Genomic DNA, 17,739 nt, shown 5'->3' with positions numbered 1-17,739 from the left:
GCGCTGCGTGCCGCTGCGCCTGCGCGCCGCCCACCTATTGCCACAGCAACGCCCGCGCCCTGCCGCACCGCGAAGCCAAAATAAGGGCCCGAGGATGGGTTTTTGCGTTTTGTTTTGTTTTTTTTAATATATAAAAATATAGAGCCCCCCCCCCCTCCCCGCGCTCGCCCAGCCGGAGCCTGGCCGCGCAGCTGCGCCAGCCCGCAGGCCGCACCCCGGCAGCAGCCCCGAGCCCGGCTGTGGGGCAGCCCCGTGCAGGCTGCAGAGGGCGCGGGTGGCCTTCGGCTGCCACCCTCCCTGTTCTGAGCCTGCGGGCACCCGGCACACCACGGCTTCCCCTCCGCCCGCCACTGCTCAGCCTGATCCTGCTTGAGCTGTGCCACATCCATCGTGCCCGTGCCGTCCCCTGCGGTGGATGGAAGTGGCCGTACAGCTACAGGTACTGCAGTATTAGGAACCCACAAGGTTGACCCATCCTGCAGAGCAGTTAACCAGAAGGTTAACCTGGTGACTGCACTGTCCATATCCTTTCCAAGCAGATACTCTGTTAACACTGCCTCAGCCCAGGCAGATGAGCCTCTGGTTAAGATGGTCACCAGACCAGTGGAAAGTGAATAGCTAAGGGTGCTGTGGGGTCCTGGTTGTACAGCAGTTCAACCAAGCAGCACTAGCCAGAAAAGTCCTAGGGCTCCAGCCGCCTCCTGATCTCGTCAACAAGCTTTTCTCTTGGAATATCAACCTACAAAGCAAACAGAGAGGAGGAAATAACAGCACTGGAACCCTGAGCAGAGCATGGCTCAATCTGGCCCTAGGGGTTTGCTGTGGATACCAACACAGCTTGTGACTGGCTTTCTAGAGCAGTCACCTGACAGATCTGTGCTACAGTTCCCCAAAGGAACAACATCACTGAAGGAAAACCTTTCGGTAATCTAGATTTTTGGAAGCACTTTTGAAACCTGGTGTAAAAATGCATTCTCACCTCCTCTCTTGTTGCGACATTTCGCAGCTTGATGACTCCATCTGTCAGCTCTTGCTCTCCTATAATCACAGCAAGGGGGATCCCTGTGTCCTCACAATACTGCAGCTGCTTCAGCAGTTTAGGATCCTTCTTGTACAGCATCTCTGCCTAGGAGGGAGTGGAAAGGGTGAATCATTAATGCAAAATTTGCTCTGATGGATCTTGGAACAAAACAGCCAACACCAAAACCTGCAGCAAGCAGTTGCCTTTAGTGTTTTCAGCTGTTCCCCCTCTCTGCCTGTGCAATCTCAGACAGGCCCAGATCTTGAGGAGACAAACAACTAACGGAGTTGACCTTGCTGTGCTACAGCTCCCTTCAGCCTCTCCCTTCCTCACCCATAGCAGTGCCAAGCCCATGTCCTTACTTTACCTTGATCCCTGCATCCCACAGCTCGCAGATGAGCTTCAGTCTTGCGGCAAGTAAGTGTTTCTGAGGTGTAGCCACCAGCACTTGTGTCTCAGTTGTTCGAACTTTCTCCCCAGAAGCCTGCAGGGACAGACACACTCATGGGAGTGACTGGCTCTAAGGGAATCTGCAGCTCACAACAGAAGTTCGTCTTCAGATCTCAACTTAGCTCCCCAAAACAAGTATACTTAAAAGCTAACCATGACCATTCACTGAATGTTACTCAGCAAGGCTAACCTTCCAGAAGCTAAAAGTGTGCGCAGATAAGACAACCTGGGCACATTTAATGACTGCTCCAGAGAATATGCCTTGTGACATGCTACTTTGTTGTGTCCTGCTGTTCCCGTGGGACCTTGGCCTTCCTCCATCCCAGGTGGGACCTGGACAGCTTTCCAATGTCTCCTTTGATTCCTTAGGTACAAACACGTTGCCTCAACCCCACTTGCTATGAATCACAAGCTCAGAACTATACACAGAGTGATTAATTTCCTCACAGGCTTTCCTAGGGTACTCAGTACGGAACAAGTGCCACAGCTGTTACCAATCCCAGGGACAGAAATCACAATCTCAGGGACAGAAAACTTCACAGGTGAGACAAGAACAAAGTGACTGGAGCACAAAGTTCAGAGCCAGTACCAGAGCTCTGGGGCTGTCTTTAATACTTCCTTGGTGTCTGCTATGAAATGCTGGCCTCACCTGCCCATACCTGCATCCTTACGGGCTGCAAGAAAGGGCTCTGTCTCCTGTGCATGGACATTCAGCCATGAGAGGAACCACATTCTACCCCCAAAATTCTTTTCCCTCAAACAATGGAGCTGTAGAGCTCTACAATAGGCAATAGCTGGCTCCTAGAGCCCTCTCCCATGCACTGCCTGCAGCGCCTACCTGCACTCTCTGCTCTAGGATGGAGAAGATCCGCTCAATCCCAATACTGACTCCCACGCAGGGCACCTTCCGTCCCTTGGGATCAAACATCCCCACCAGCCCGTCGTAGCGACCACCTCCAGCCACGCTCCCAACGCTGACTGGCTCCTCCACATGGTCATTCTCCTGCTGCAGCAGGACGGCCTCAAAGATCACCCCCGTGTAATAGTCCAGACCCCGCGCCAGGCTCAGGTCAAAAGAGATCTGTAGGACACAAGGGAAGCCCCGTCACTGCGTGCACTCGGGGGGCCCAGGCTGCCCAGCCACGAGGGCAGCCCCCCCTCCTGCCTCTGCACCCCCTCACCTGCCCTGTGATGCCAAACAGGGTCAGGTACTCAAACAGCAGCTTCATGTCCCCCAGCCCCTCCTTGGCCAGCTTGTTCTGTGACAACTTGGGGTCCTGGAGAAGCCGCTCGATCAGGTCCAGGCCACCTGTGGGAACGAGCTGTGCCTCACGTCTGCCAGTGACACATCACCCGCAGCGACGGGCCTGGCCAGCCTTGCGCGCGCCTCGCACCGCTCCGCCGCTGGCCCTCCCTGCCTGGCCTGGAAGAACAAGGCCAAGGGCTCCAACCCACAGCGCTCACCGTGAAGCTGGACATATTCCCCGATGCGATCTGCAGCCTCGGGAGAGAGCCCCTTCTCTCCTACCATCTCGCTCCTCACTTCTTTCCACGGCATCTGTGAGGGGAAGAATATGTATTCCTGCAGGACATTCTCATCACCCACTGTCTCCACCAGCCCATGTATTCACAACAGGTGCAGGAAGACAGCAGTCAGCAATCTCATTAATGATCCACGTCTCTCTCACAGGAACTGTTAACAGAAACCACTGGAAACACCAGGCTTTACCCTTAACCATGCCCAAGAGCAAGAGCTCCCCAAATCCTTTACAAACACTAGTGGCTTAGCTGCTGTGAACCTTTTTATGATAAGAATAGCCACAATACTGCCCAGCCCAAGATACCCACCTCTTAAGACTGGAAGTGATCTCCCCATGAGCACAATACTTACTCTGTCCAGCTTGTCCACAGTAGAGCACGTAGTTAAAAACTTGCTCTCTGGGATGCCACAGACAGCAAACACACCATTCAAAATCCGACGGTCATTGACCTGGGTTGGGAGAGGCACACTTAGCTCAGGGGACGCCCACTGCAACACCATTTCTTCTTGTCCCAGAGGTGCGGGACGCTGCAGCTGTTGGCGTTCCCTGGTGCCTTTTCACCAGTGTCTCAATCCCATGGGAGGCGAAGGCACACAGGTATGAAACCCACTTGACTCTGATCTCACCTTAATGAGAAAGTCCCCAAGTTGCAGGTCACTCAGGATCTCGTGCACGATCTTTAGGCACTCGGCATCGGGAATCATTGGGTCGAACTGCCCAGCGATGTCAAAATCCTGGGGAAAGAAGCAGCAGAGGCTCCTGGCACAGCTGAGGCGCTTCAGCTCCGCAAGGCACGCCACACAGCCCTGCAGCAGCTGAGAACAGTCGCAGCGCTCCACATGGTCTCGGCCCCTCACGTGGCAACAGCCACAACACTCACGCACTGGTAGAACTCCCTGTAGCGGCCCCTGGTCGTTGCTGGGTTGTCCCGCCTGTACACCTTAGCGATGTGGTAACGCTTCATGTTGGTGATCTTGTTCATAGCCAAATATCGAGCGAAAGGCACCTGGAGGGCCAAGGAGTTAAGGACAAGAACGTGGAAAATCCCTGCGCTGCAGAAAGCTAAACCTCAAAGCTCCCAGTCTCCCTTTCTCTCTGCCAGCCGCTCCACAATCTCCAGGGAGATCATCAGCCCAGGCTGACGATGAACCACGCTGTGCTCCTCCGACACTAGGACAACCCCATTTTCCTTCTTCTGAACTACAGTACATCAACACCTTGCAAACACCAACCTTTGCTAGGTCATTTTTCCCTCTTAAGGTGCAATCAGAGAGAATTCAACACACAGCACAGGCATATGGACATTAAAGAGAAGAGCTCTTTAGTGAGACATGGAGACGGAGATGACCTGCAACGGACACCTGCTGCATACCCACAGCAAACAGGACTGCTCTCAGAGCTACCAAGGTACCGGAAAGGTGGGATGGGCAGGACAGGAACGCAGAGGTGGAGACTGTAACTGGGAGGAGGCAAAACCAGTACAGTGGCGCATACTAGTGCATATCCACTACACACGGAAGAACAGGCTGCTTTGTTGCAGATTCTGGACTGGCTGTGTGGTGGTTTGAGGTGAGGTCACACCAACAGCAGCTACAGTGGCTGGGTGCCCACTGCTTGGTGGGAAGGGGGATTCCATTGCCCTGATGGGATTTGCAGGCAGGGCAGGGCAAGAGCAACCCAACAAGGCAGAGGTGGTAGGACCAGGGCATGCCACCTTCCCCTCCACCAGAGCTGCTGGGACAAGTGCAGGATACAGTCAGGTCATAGCGCAGGGCCAGCAGCTCCCCTCCCTGGTCTTGCAGCTCGTAGATGAGCTTGGCGTCCTCTCCGTACTTCCCCATCAGTGTCTCCTGGTGAGAGGGGAAGGGGCTGGTGGGGCAGCAAAGGAGCAGGGTGGCTCTGGGGCACAGGGTCCCTTGGGACGGGGGACAGAGCATGGAGTCTGGCCCCCCACCCCATCCCAGGAGTCGAGCAGAGATCGCCAGGGAGGGCATGACACACATCCCCCCTCCAGCTCCCTCTGACATGGGGCAAAAGCAGGGTCCACATTCACGTCCCCCCACGCCGTGGGGACCCAAGAGGGACTGGTCACACCTGCCTGTGCCCCCCGCCATGACCCACACGGGGGGACCTCCCAGCCCTGCCCCAACCCTGCCCCTTCAGCCCCAGGGAAAAGGGACGCTCCCCAGTCTCGCAGAGGAGGGGGAGAGGGGGAGGTATGTCCCGGCACCACCTCACCCGCAGCTCCAGCACAGGAGTGTCGATGGCGGCCGCCCCGTGCCGCTTGAAGCATGCCACCACGGCGGCGAGCAGCCGGTCGCGGAGCGCCGTGTGGGCGGGGGGGTGGTCGCGGGTGCCCTGGCCCGGGACGGAGAGCGGCCGTCAAAGGCGGGGCGGGTGAAAGGGGAGAGCGGCCGGTAACCGCCGACACAGCCCCCACTCCCGCCGTTACCTTGGGCGTTTTCAGAGCCAGGCCCCGCCCGCCGGTGGCCGAGCCCGCCGCCGGCCGCACCTGCCGGCGCAGCAGGCCGCAGTCACCGACCGGACGGGGCGGCCAGGACCGGGAGAAGCTCACCGGGCCCGCAGCGAGACACGGCAGCCCGAGGCGAGGGCCCGCGGGCAGCCAGCGCCCAGCAGCGGCGAGCGGCCCCAGCCGCAGCATAGCCGGTCGCGGGGAGCGTGGCAGCGGGCGGGCCACGTGATCGCCCAGCGCCGCCGCCTCGCGGCACTCTAAGCCAGAGCGGCGGGCACTCGTTGGTACTTGGGCGGACTGCCTCGCTTTACGGCCCGGGCGCCATCGCGCGACAGTTTCTGTTCCCTTGTCGCCCTCACCCTCGACATGGCGTCGGGCAGCGGGGTAGGTGCTGGCGGCAGCTGGGCCGCCCCTGTCGCTTTCTTTTGCTCGGTAGGCCCTGGGCCGTGCCGAGGCTGGAGCTGCGACGGCTGGGGCCGCTCGGGAGGGGCAGGCGGCGGGAAGGGCCGCGCCGCTGGGGCTGGGCCGCGCTCGGGACCTGCTTGCTAGGCCGTGGGGTGAGGGACCCCTCGACTGGGGACGGAGTGGGGTTGGGTATGCCCGGGTGGGCAGGAGCATGTGGGGAGGCCACGTCCCTGATTTTTGCACTGCTGAGCTCTCCGTGTGGGGGCGGTGGGAGTTCTGGGACTCGCCGAGAGGCCCCGATTCCTTCAGGGCTAGGAGGGGGGGGACCTCGCGCCGATCTTCCCTTGCTGAGGCCAGGCCTCCCCCGTGGGAGCCCCTGTTGCAGCCGGGTGGCGTGACTAGATCCGAACCTGCCCCAATCCCCAGAGTGGGGGTGCCCACCTACCTTCAGTTTCCCGGGGGGATCAGCCCATCGCAGCGGTCCCCTGGGGCTGGGCAATAGCTCGTGCAGGCAGCCTCCAGCTCCTGTTCCCTCTCTTGACCTGCCCTGTTGCTTCTCGGCTCCTCTGGGAAAGGGTTGCCTGTTTCCTGCCTGGCTCTCACGCTGTCCTGCTGGAGTTGTTGCTGACTGCTCTGCATGGAGAAACTGCCCTTTCTGTGACACTGATTCTGAAATCTCCAGTGGTTCCTCTGTAACTTGGTTATTTTATTGGCGTTGCTGGTTTGTGTAGTGTGGCAATGAGGTCTTTCTGCCTTTATGGATCCCACAGGATTTGCTGTTAGGAATGCTGAGATCAGATAAGTGGGATGGATGCCATTGGTGTAGCCTGACTGGAGACCCAGACTGGTTTAAACACCTCCAGTAATACCTCAGGCAGCTGTCAGCACTGGGGGAGGCTGTGTTTTCCTGCCTTTCTTGGCCAGTCTTTCCTTCACTTGAAGCCGCCGGCTGAGAAGTGAGCAGTGCTGAGAGGGGTCAAGAGCAGATTATCTGCCTGGACGTGAGATGGGGCCTGTGGTTCATTCTCAGCTGCTGGTGGTTGTGTTCCTGTTAGATTGACCCAGATTTGAGAGTCCTTTGGTGAGCTTTGATGCTCATATGGGGCAGATCACTTGTTGTCTGACTCTGGAGGGAACAGGAAGCTTTGGGGCACTTCTGGCTTTTAATTATTTTTACTTCTTTCATCAATACTTTCTGTCACCCAAAGCAGTTTTTAGATAAAGATTTTAGGGCTTACTGCCACCCCTGCCTCCACCAGACCAATTAAGAAGAGTTCCTTCAGATAATTTCTAGCCAGGGTCTTGTTACACAGTTGGGTTTGATTTCTTTGCCTGTGCCTGGACAAGAGAGGTTGGTAAAAGAGCAGCAGAAGACATTTCCTTTTATTACAACAGAAGAGTGAAGCAGCAAGTAAATTGCTTCCTCTCCAGACTCTCACCAGCTATGATTTGTGATAATACACTGGTATGCAGGAATGTCTAGATTCTGGAAAATACCCCCAAATGTTAATTTACAGTCGGTGATATTTTCTTTTCTTTGGCTCAGGGTGGTTAATAAAACCTGTTATGACATGCTTAAAGTGCTTAAGAAGCTCTGGGAATAAATGAGAATTTTTCTATACCTCCCTAGGGCTTTTTCATTCCTATCAGTAGTTGTTCGTTCCATTTGAAGGATTGCCAGAGGAGAAAACATTAAATGATTGCTGCTGCTATAGCTTCAAATGGGATTTATTTCCTTTGGATTGTGATTGGATTCTTGATTTGGCTGAACGGAGAAAGCAGTGAGGTGTGAGGGGGTTCCTTCTTTCCCAGAGGTGTTTTAAAACACATCCGTGCTTTTTCTGATATGAAACTGAGAGCCTCTCACTGCAGTGCCAAGTTAAATGCAGCTTCTAACCACAGGAGAGTTATCTTCTCAAGAAAGTAACAAGTGTCTGAGTTACAAGCTGTGACCGATACCAGGTGCAGGGGCCTTAACTGCAGATGGGGCAGACACTGGGAAGAGGCTGTGCTCATTTGGTGAGAGTAGACATGAAAGGAAGTGGGATTCTTGTCCTGTGACCTCTGCCCTCAGTGTTGGCGACTAGGTAAAAATCCCCCTGAAAAGAATAGTATTTTGTGTCTATAGTGCCAGCTTCACCTGAATTCAGCTCCTCTTCATGCAATTTATCCTGTTGCTGCTAGTGTAGAGTGCTGCGGGGAGCTGCCGAAGGGCCGGTCTGCCTCAGAGGTGTTTCTTCCCTTCTCTGCATGTCAACAGCATGAAGCTGCAGGAGCAGGACAGCTTACCTTGCATTTGGTGCAGGTGCTTCCCTGATATCTCCACACCCTGCCTTGACAGATGGAGTTTCAGAGGTTTTTTTCTGAATTGCTTGTACACGTGTCTCACTTGAAAAACCCATACTAGTTCCTATGATTTCATAGCAAACTTGGCGCTTTGATTCCTGCAATGTGTAGACATGCTGCTGAGAGTAGGCATACACAGCCTTCCGTGCTCCTGTGTTTTAATCAAACTCTTTATAGCTGGTGTTGTGTTTCACAGCTTCCTCATCTGATATTTGCAACTTGGGTTAACTGACTTTTGGAAGAAGTATGTGTGATCTGCTAATGACTGTGCTGTGTTTGCCAGGTGGCACTTCTGAGGTCTTAGATCAATCAATTTAAATGCCATTTGTATCTGCTTTTTAAACAAAAAGCCTGGGTGATCATCTCAGGAACTATTAAGATAAACTCATTACTTTTCTCAGTACTTTGAAATCCTTCTAGAAGAAGTAGGTGTAGGCCTGCTGAGTGTTATTATCTTAAGCTGCATCTTTAATTCCTAGGTATGAAAACAGAGGATATAGGGATATAATGTAGTGCCCCTAATTTACTGCTGTGGATGCACAGGCCAAGTGATTCCACCTCTTTCCCCAGTCTCCCCTCAGAGGTAGTGAAACTATATTATAAATGTTAATACACTTTGTTTCCTTCTCAGACTAAGAACTTGGACTTCCGCCGAAAGTGGGACAAAGATGAATATGAGAAACTTGCAGAAAAGCGGCTCACAGAAGAGAGAGAAAAGAAAGATGGTGCGTAGTGTACTGACTCCAGGCAAACTTTGCTCATTTGGCAGCAAGTCACCCAAACCCTTTGAGTCTGAGAGGAAGAGAACAGCTAGAAGTGAAATCCTGAAGGGAAATAGCAGCAGTTCAAGGCTGCTTCCTCCCATCCTTTTTCCTCCACTTGCCACTGAATATATGTTTTTGTCAAAAGTAATTACTGAGAACCTTTTCCTCTATCTGCCTGTTCTTTGGGAAGGAAGAGGAGCAATCAGCCCTTGGAAACAAGGACCTCTCAGAATATGACCCAAGTCAGAGCTGGAGATAGCTCACAGACCTACCTGGTTCTAATAGGAACCAGGAAATAGTGAGGAGGAAATTATATCCTTTACTGACTTACGAAAAAAAAAAAAAAGTGCACTTTCTGCATGAATCAAGTAATTCCCAGGTCCTGGCAGGTCCCTCTTCAAGGGCAACATGAAATCCAACATGTCGAACTTGACCATCTTTTGGTAAATGCTTTGCTTTTTTGGTTATATTTTAGGCAAACCAGCTCAGCCTGTCAAAAGGGAACTTCTGCGGCACCGAGACTACAAAGTGGACCTGGAGTCGAAGCTGGGGAAAACCATTGTTATCACCAAAACTACCCCTCAGTCAGAGATGGGAGGGTAGGTTGTGGTCTTTTTGTTAGTCTCAGAATTTTGGTGGTGGGACTGGGGGTCTGTTACACAGCAGGGAGCCCTTACAGTGCACCAGGTGGATTTCCCCGTGTTTTGAGCCTGGTGCAGTGGTGCTGCACTTTATTACACCTAAACTGGGTCTTCTCGGGTAACATATAGAAGAGATGCAGCTGGCTGAGCTCCTTCTGACATTATTTCTTGATATTGGTGTTGCCCAGCTGTAGAAACAACTGAGGCAGATCTGTGCTGCCCGCTTGAGTTTCTTTAGCCAGAAGGCCTGCTTGCAGTGAGAGCCTATCTGCTGTTGATTTGAGTTTCTGATCTGGATATATGTGTGCTGGGAATGGGAGAAACATCCAGATACCTTTCCTTAGGAATGGTGTTTGGCCACTGTTTGTGTGGATTGCGTTTGACCAAAGGCTGAAAGGATTCTTAGCTCACCCTAAGCCGTCAAGAGCTTGAAAAGAATGCACTGAGTTTGTGTCATCTCAAGGGTAAGCCTGTTAGTGTCTCACTGTCGTAGCCTAATAGCCAGCAGTGCCAGGAAGATGCACAGCCCTGAACAGCATCCAGGGATGGAAGTGCAGACCCTGGCTGGATTTTTGCAACAGATCTTAAGATGGGCAGAAAGCCCTGCTATATAAATCAGGGAGTTGTTCCTGTGAGGTGATAGGGCCAGGAGGACTCACCTTTCAACCAGGTGAGAGCCTTCAGTAGGCTGCAGTCCAGAAACCAGGGCTGCATGGCCAGTGCTGCCTTGGAGGAGGGCAGTCGAGCCCTGCAGTGTCACAGAGTCCATCCCACCCTGTCGGTTTTGGACTGGAAGGGGAAGATGCTGCGGCTCACACATTTATTACAGATCAGCTCATAATTTGGTTTCTGTCATCTGTCAGAGTGTTGTCAGCATAAGAGTTGGTACCTCCAGGGTTAACCCAGGCAGCTCTGTCAGTCAGGTGTGCTCTTGCACATTTCTTTTCACTGGAGCTCTCCATAATGGAAGTAGCTTCCCTCTTGATGTGGAGAAAGGACCCATATCCCAAGCAATATGCAGATTACACATTGTCGATTATCTCAAATAGTTGTTCTGTGAGATGAGGTTTGTCTCATGCTTTGGAGTTAATTTTTTCTCTCTCTCCTGCCAGATATTACTGTAATGTATGCGACTGCGTGGTGAAAGACTCCATTAACTTCTTGGATCACATCAATGGCAAAAAACGTAAGGAGAATTTTCCTGCCTTGTTGGAGGGCTGCTGCAGTGCTGTGGGCTGTTCCCTCCGTGCATCACCAGTGCCTGAGGGCTGGATGCTTATACATGTATGAAAGTGTGCTTTGGAGATCAGGATGTAGGCAGTGTTTGCTCGTGAGAGCTGTGGAGGTGCTGCCTTTATCTCCTGGCACCTTCCAGGTTGCTGGACCATTTTTATGGAATAAGCCCAGAAGAAACAGTGATCAGTGACTCTGGTTAGGTTGGTCATGTTTTTCCCTCTCAGAGTGCCTGTGCTGCAAGAAGCCCAGAGTCAGCAAATCCTGATGTCTCCTCTGCAAATCTGGAAAGAGGCTTTTTTTCGCAGCACCAAGGCTTTAAAGAAGTTCTTAGATAAGTAAAAGGTATGGGACTAGCCCATTTTTGGATTGGAAGCTTCTCTTTGTAGAATTTGAGTATGAAGCTCAAAACTAGCTAGCCCCTGAGCTCCAGAGTAAGGATCAGAGTTGACAAGGATGGAGGCTGTGGTTTGCTGAGGATGAGGATGAGTGGGAATAGGAGTGGGGCAGTTTGACCCTGGAGTTTAGCAGTGTGGTGATGTTACTGTCCTGTACCTATCTGTGGTTCTTCTCTCCATTGCTGTAATGATGCAGTCAACCTAGGCCAAGATAAAGGCAAGAGAAAATAATTCCTGGTTTATCAGTCTGTTCCATTACTGTGTTTAACTTGAAAAAGAGGACTGTACCCTCGTTGAGCTGACTCTCATTTCACAAATATGGGTGCTGCTTCTCCTTGACATGTTCAGACAGTGGGGAAAGTGGAGAAAGTAAAGGAGCAGCAGGGCGCACTGACACACTCCTGCGATGTTGTTCCGCTCCTGAAGGTGATTTGGCTCCCTGTGGAAGTCAAGGAATGGCCCTTTTACAAAAAGGCAAACCAGACCTGCACACTTGGCTGTTTGAACCGTTAAGAAATGTGTGTGTGTGTGTGTGAGAAGAGGACCTGAGGGCGAGTTTTCTGTAGCTAGGAAAAGAAAAGCCAACGTGTTAAAGCCCTGTGCTTCTATGTGAATGGGAGGAGGATGCTGAAATGCCTTGTTTGCCATGTTGGGAGATCAGTAGTAAGTCCGTATGAGAGCATCTGGAATCAAAAATCCTGGCATGACTTTGTGCATGGGCCTGAGATGAAGAGTTAAGCTGGGGTTGGAAAGTGGCTTCAGTGTAATATGATTTACAGAATAAGTTTGGGAGCTTTTGATCCAGTCTGTAAATTTGGCTGAAACCTGCTTGTTCTTGGTAGCTCTCTTACTAGTTCTTGGTGTGTAGGTTGAGCTTCCAAGTGCTGATGCATCCCTGGGACAATGTGCATGGCTGCTGGAGTCAACAGCCTGTTTGGATTCACCAGGCAGTGTGGGCTGGACACATTGCAGGGGGGGGGCCCTTCAACCTAGACTTACTCATGAGCAGTAACCTGGGAATCTGCTCTAAAGAGCCACTGAATCAGAGGCCTGGCTTAAGATTTCATGTCTCTGCTTTAGCTAGAAATGTCCTGTGTAATCAGGATCTCTAAGTGAGTGCCACTGATGACTTGTTTAGCTTCTCCCACAGCTGAGTGATGCCAGCCTGTCAGTTTTATTCCGGCTCCTCTTTCCACACTCCAACCCTTTTTTTCCCCCAGTCTAAGATTAAATTTCCTGAAGTGTCAGAACATCAACATGATAGGGAGCATCCTAACAAGGAACCTTAAAAGAATAGGCTGCATTCTCCTTCTTGTTACAAGTAATGCACGGATTGTTGTAGTCACTGGCTTGTTTAGGTTATGCTGTCTCTTTAAAGCCCATCCACTCCTCTGACATAAGAAATCCCAGTCTGCATAGGAATATGGGATCAGACGAGGACACAAAGTGTGTGCCTCTCTGTGAGAGGAGGCACTGCTGTGTCACACTCCCCGGGCTGGCTCTGGGTTACCTGGCACGTTCGTGGTGAGATGTGGTGTGGAGTCCCTGAGGGCTGGGCTATACCAGGCTCTGCCACTCGGGAGTATGGGGGGACAGTGCTGCTCCCTGCACTTGGAGTGGTGGGCAGCCCACGAGTCAGTGCAGTTAGGTCAGGTTGGAGCACTGAGCCTTGTGGGCGTATGGCCATGTGCGTGAGTGTAGTCTGGCCTGGAAGCTGCTTTGAGAGGATGGATCATGGGCAGGAAGATGCTGCTGTACTGAAATGCTTAAATTGGCATTGGGGACAGGGACTATGTGCAGACTGTCAAAGGCTCCAAGTATTGCCGCACATGGCTGATTCCACTCCTGTTTTCTAGACCAGAGAAATCTGGGCATGTCCATGCGGGTGGAGCGTTCCACACTGGATCAGGTGAAGAAACGCTTTGAGGTGAACAAGAAGAAGATGGAGGAGAAGCAGAAAGATTATGACTTTGAGGAGAGGATGAAGGAACTCCGCGAGGAGGTGAGTCTGGGCAATGACTGATGAAGCAAAGCTCCCCGGAAACATTTTTTGTGAGAAAATCAACCCTGGTTCCTAATCTTGTTCCACGGAAGCCTTGTTGTTGGTATCATGGGCTTATCTGCTGCTGTGAGTGGGTTTTGTTTCTTCATTGTTTGCTTTTTAAAAAGTTTGCTGCTGCTGTCCCTGGAAACCCTTTTCCCCTATTTCTGTGTGAGGATAACTTCTGATGCTTCAGGTTTCCACTGAGAGCAGCACAAACCTCACAATGGACCCATTTTTTGTCTCCTGTTGGCTGTGTTTGAGCTTGTGTGCTCTGATAAACAGACCTGTGTCTTTGTCCCTTATCTTTCATGGTTCTTAGGATTGCTGTGATCCTTCTCCACATGGCACATTGCTTCTCTGTAGCCTCCCTGAATGTGGAAGGACTTCGTGAGCATTGTGCTGTGGTATGAGATGTGCATAGAGGCAGTGAAAGACAGCAGATTCCTCTCAAACCTGGGCTTAAGTGTCAACTCCTTGACATAAAGATCAAGTTTATTTGAAAACCTGACAAAGTTCTGACAGTTGAGGAGCTTCTGTGGGTGCTTCTCCTCCATCAGCAGTCGCATAACAATGAAATGTTAAATATTGGGGCCTGTTTGAGTGTCTCTGCTCAAGCCCTAAGCTTTGCTTCACTGCAGAGGTGCTCTGTTGGGGTGCACACAGAGCAGCCCTGTGCTCTGCTCTCGAGCAATCTTTGGTGCTGCTGAGCCTGATCTGTTTGGGGGAGGCAGAAGACGGGTGCCTTGGCAGGGCAGGGAGTGCTGTGGGTTGAAAAGTTACTGCTAGTCGATGTATGGCAACAAAGAAAGCAGCAGCAACTTTAGGTGTAGCTTTCTGCAGGGCATGCTGTCTTCGGTAGCTGCAGTGCAGCGGGCGGTGATGGGAATGGCAGGAGCAGTTGCTAAGTTGGGAGCCGAAGCCATGCTTCTGTGTCGCCCGGTACAAGCCTGGCGCTGTTCCAGGGCTTGTGATCCTTGCAGAGCAAAACACTTTGATTAGAGCAGCACAAACTCTTTGATGCCAAAACCCCCCAAAGCCGCTCAGAGCTTCAGCTTCTGTTCCAGTGAGCAGCTGTCACTCTGCCAAGCTGAAAGCCAACAGACAGCAACATTCAGCATCACAGTCACTGGAATGGGGCATTGTATGAGGGAAAGGCCTGCTGCTTTAAAAACAGCTCCTTCTTGCCTCAGTGTTGATTCCAGACGAAACTTCTGAAGTTTGTTTGGAAGAGAGCATTCCTTAACGCTTATTTTTGGCTACATTTTGTGTGTGTGACTCTGCTCTTGGGTTGGTAGGTAGAGTGGTCTGGAAACAGTGGGAAGCCTCCTCCTCAGAGACTGCAGACCAGGATTTCTGCTGGCTATTTTACTTCCTCAGACATGGCTTGGGTGCTGTTGGTAGGACTTGGGTTAACTGTGCTGTGCCAGGTGTCTCAAAAGCTTACTTGGCTCCAGAGGTTCAAATTGTTTTGCTGTTCTGTCCCTTGCTGCAGGAGGAGAAAGCCAAAGCCTACAAGAAGGAGAAGCAGAGAGAGAAGAAAAGGCGGGCAGAGGAAGATTTGACATTTGAAGAGGATGATGAAATGGCAGCTGTGATGGGTTTCTCTGGTTTTGGTTCAACCAAAAAGAATCACTGAGCAGCTCTGGACTCTCCTCTTTCTTGAAACAGATTGTTTTTACCAGGGGACTCTGGATAACTCTTAAAAAGACTTGATTGAGGACTTGTATGTAAATCTCCCAGTAGAAGTTGGCTGGAGGAGTCAAAAAGCGATTCCATGCTCTACCTGTGCTACAGAACGAGCTCCACCTGTCATTAGCTTCCTATCTCCTTCTGTGTCCTAGATCTGGCTGCTCATCACTGCTCTGTGGCCTTGTGCGTGCAGGGAAGTGTTCTGCTGGGTACGTTTGTGTGTCAATAAAGTGCAACAGTTCTTTACAGGTGGCCTGGTTCAGGATTAATCTAGTTGTCAACCAGGCATTGTTGTTCTGGGCCCTAGTTTTTCTAGTTGTCAGTTGGGCTGTGTGTTTGAGACATGGAGTGATTCAGTTTCTTTTTGGATCACATAACTGAAGGAAATGTGCCACAACAAGCGGTGTTGAGTGGTACAACTGCATCTTTATGGCTTGTGCTGATCAGAGCTGGTGGCTGCATGGAGTCTGGGTTGCCGAAACTTTTCTGTGTATTTTATCTGCAAGGGATACCTCCCCGCTTTTCTTTGTGTTTCATCCCATAACTTTGGTATCTTTAAGGCAGGGGAGAAATTCCTCCCCACAACTGATCTAGGATAAAGCGAATGAAAGAAAGGTGTGTGCAATTTTCCAGAAATAAATGGATCATTTTAATGGGTCCTTTGGTGAGAGTTTGATTCCTTCTTTGTTTCGAGAGCTTCTGCTTCCCACCTCCCAGGCTGTGCAGAGCTGGTGGTGGCAAAGGCAAGGTTTGTTGCCCCCCTCTGTCGTGGCTCTGCCAGTTGCCCTATGCAGACAGTTGACATCATTCTTGGCTTTTTTAAGTAATTATGGAGATGGCTGTAAGAATGTGGAAAGGGGAAGGGAAAGGGAGGACAGCACTGGGGACCTGCATTTCCAGCAGGTGATCCAAAAGCAGGCTGGGCTGCATTCCAGATTTTACCAGCTTTAGTATATTAAGGGCCATTTTTTTCCTGTCTACTGGCTATCAGTGTCTTTTCACCTCTGCCCTTCCCTAAATCCACTTCATTTCTGCTTTTATTTGCCTCAGTCAAACCTTGTGTGACTCATTTCCGTCTACAGTTAGGATTTATATCTTGCGTGGCTGGGTTTTCATAGCTCTGTCTCACTCTCCTCTCTGTTTATGTATATTGATGAAATCCTTGCTCTTGCCCTTCTCTGTACTTGTATGAAATTTCCAACCCAAGGAAGGCTGCAGTGTGTTTAGCCTGCTCTTTCTAATACATCTAGAACAAATCCTGTAATGTTGTGCTGCTGTTTTAATTCCTTAATCTTAGACTGCTGACAGCTTCATTGCCTCAGGTCTTTCCGCTTCAATTCAGATTATAATCCCCGTTGAAGATGCTATTGAAATGATATATAGCCAGTCAGATACAACTGTCCTTGGAGGTTTGACCCTTTTAACTTGGCAATCCTTTGACTTCGGCAAACGCTCTCTGAGCACACGAGCTGCAAGGGCAACTTTCATTCCAGCCACGTACCTAGCGCTGTTCAGACTGCAGCACGTGGCTCTGGCTGAATGGGAGAGAGGAGACGCTTGTGCCTTTGTGCCCTCCGGGGTGCGAAAGGGATGCTGCCGTGGTTTCATATGCATTAAAAGTTTAGGACGTTTCAGAGAAGATTTAGCAGCAGCCATTTTATCCCAGCCACCAGCTCTGCAGACAACCAGAGCCTTGCTGCAGCCTGAATTTGGTTTGCGCTGCTGGGGAAGGGGCGGAGGCTGCCCTGCACCCTCCCTCTGTCCCGGATTGTGACCTTGGAGCCAGTGGATGCTGCCTTGGTTTCCCCACAGAGCATCCTGCCGTTCTTGTCCATTCTGGTGCATCTGAGGGGTGAGGTTTGAAATGGGCAGCACCCGAAAAACCTTCCTGGGTAGGTGGCTCTGTTTGTGCAGCCTCTCGCTGCTGGCTGGAGCCTGCCCAGGCCTGTGCCCGCTTTCCCAGGGCCTGCTGCTCTTGGTCCCTGCAAGATGGGGAGGAAACCCCTCTGCCATACAGCAGGGTGGGAGAGGGCTTTTATTACCGAGATTCCTCTTTGGTAAAAAGCCTGTCGTACCTGCACTCCATCTGGAGGCCATCTGCATCCTCTGGGCTTCTCCACGCTGCTGCTGCCTGGGCCCAGCACTGGGGAGTGCAACTCTTTGTCTCGGCGGCTTGCTGGGAGCAGTGGTGTGTGCGGCAGCAGATACAAGCTCTTGCTGGACTCCCAGCAGCGGGAGCTGCCTCTAGCCAAGGATGAAAAGCTGGTTTCATGGGAGGAAATAGTATTTAGAGAAGAGACAGATAACATTCCCTGCACCCACCGCATTAACCCTTTGCTTCCACCGCTGCTTAGTGCTGCTGTGGGGTGTTAACCCTTTGCTCATGGCCCCCAACGCTGGAACAGTGGTTCTCCATGAGTCTTCACTAGCACTTGCCATCTCCGTGCTGAGTTGTAAAGGCTGTTGGTGCTGAATGTGCCCGTGTGGGTCAGGGCTTGGGGATTTAATTGGAGAGAGGGAGCCCCAGCCCTGCAGCTCTCCTTGCTTTCCCCCGCCAGCAAACAGGGCTGGGGTGCTCTGTGCCTCTTGCCTAAAGGGGATGCAGCCCTTCCACGAGTTAAAACTGGCATCTGGTCGGGTAAGGAGGGGTGTTTCTCATGGTTCCCACATCAAGGCTGGGGTATCCTGCCTGGTCTCACCGTGAAAGTGTTTTGAGGTGCCTGGAGCTAGCTTG

At 51.7% G+C, this 17,739-nt stretch overlaps 2 protein-coding genes across 2 annotated transcripts; one reads left to right on the top strand and one right to left on the bottom strand.

The window, feature by feature from the left end:
- Positions 1 to 150: 150 nt before the first annotated feature.
- LOC121092177 (histidine--tRNA ligase, cytoplasmic-like) lies at positions 151 to 5,722 on the bottom strand. Its single transcript, XM_040602692.1, has 12 exons — positions 5,465 to 5,722; positions 5,251 to 5,370; positions 4,767 to 4,862; positions 3,893 to 4,018; positions 3,639 to 3,746; positions 3,363 to 3,461; positions 2,936 to 3,029; positions 2,653 to 2,780; positions 2,310 to 2,552; positions 1,389 to 1,505; positions 980 to 1,126; positions 151 to 739 (listed from the first exon to the last, which is right to left on the bottom strand). Exons 1-12 carry the CDS (start codon positions 5,672 to 5,674, stop codon positions 683 to 685), a joined length of 1,545 nt encoding a protein of 514 aa, XP_040458626.1. The 5' UTR covers positions 5,675 to 5,722; the 3' UTR covers positions 151 to 682.
- Positions 5,723 to 5,773: 51 nt separating this feature from the next.
- On the top strand, positions 5,774 to 15,662 carry ZMAT2 (zinc finger matrin-type 2). Its single transcript, XM_040602693.1, has 6 exons — positions 5,774 to 5,869; positions 8,868 to 8,961; positions 9,476 to 9,599; positions 10,754 to 10,827; positions 13,129 to 13,274; positions 14,809 to 15,662. The coding sequence occupies exons 1-6, from the start codon at positions 5,852 to 5,854 to the stop codon at positions 14,950 to 14,952; spliced, it is 600 nt and encodes a 199-aa protein (XP_040458627.1). The 5' UTR covers positions 5,774 to 5,851; the 3' UTR covers positions 14,953 to 15,662.
- The last annotated feature ends 2,077 nt before the right edge of the window (positions 15,663 to 17,739 follow it).

This window comes from Falco naumanni, chromosome 8 (assembly GCF_017639655.2).
Source record: "Falco naumanni isolate bFalNau1 chromosome 8, bFalNau1.pat, whole genome shotgun sequence".
Taxonomy (NCBI): Eukaryota; Metazoa; Chordata; class Aves; order Falconiformes; family Falconidae; genus Falco; species Falco naumanni.
The sequence above is the reverse complement of the archived record's forward strand: the minus strand, read 5'-3'. Positions and strand labels throughout refer to the sequence as shown.

What these genes read in the sequence shown, in the direction of transcription:
- LOC121092177 (XM_040602692.1), bottom strand. Translation starts at nt 5,674, where the DNA reads ATGCTGCGGCTGGGGCCGCTCGCCGCTGCTGGGCGCTGGCTGCCCGCG. An exon ending in CCCTGCGCTATGACCTGACT is followed by an intron (nt 4,019 to 4,766) that starts GTATCCTGCACT and finishes TTGGCCCTCCAG; the next exon opens with GTGCCTTTCGCTCGATATTT. An exon ending in TCCTAGAGCAGAGAGTGCAG is followed by an intron (nt 1,506 to 2,309) that starts GTAGGCGCTGCA and finishes CTGTCCCTGCAG; the next exon opens with GCTTCTGGGGAGAAAGTTCG.
- ZMAT2 (XM_040602693.1), top strand. An exon ending in CCTCAGTCAGAGATGGGAGG is followed by an intron (nt 9,600 to 10,753) that starts GTAGGTTGTGGT and finishes CTCTCCTGCCAG; the next exon opens with ATATTACTGTAATGTATGCG. An exon ending in TGAAGGAACTCCGCGAGGAG is followed by an intron (nt 13,275 to 14,808) that starts GTGAGTCTGGGC and finishes CCCTTGCTGCAG; the next exon opens with GAGGAGAAAGCCAAAGCCTA.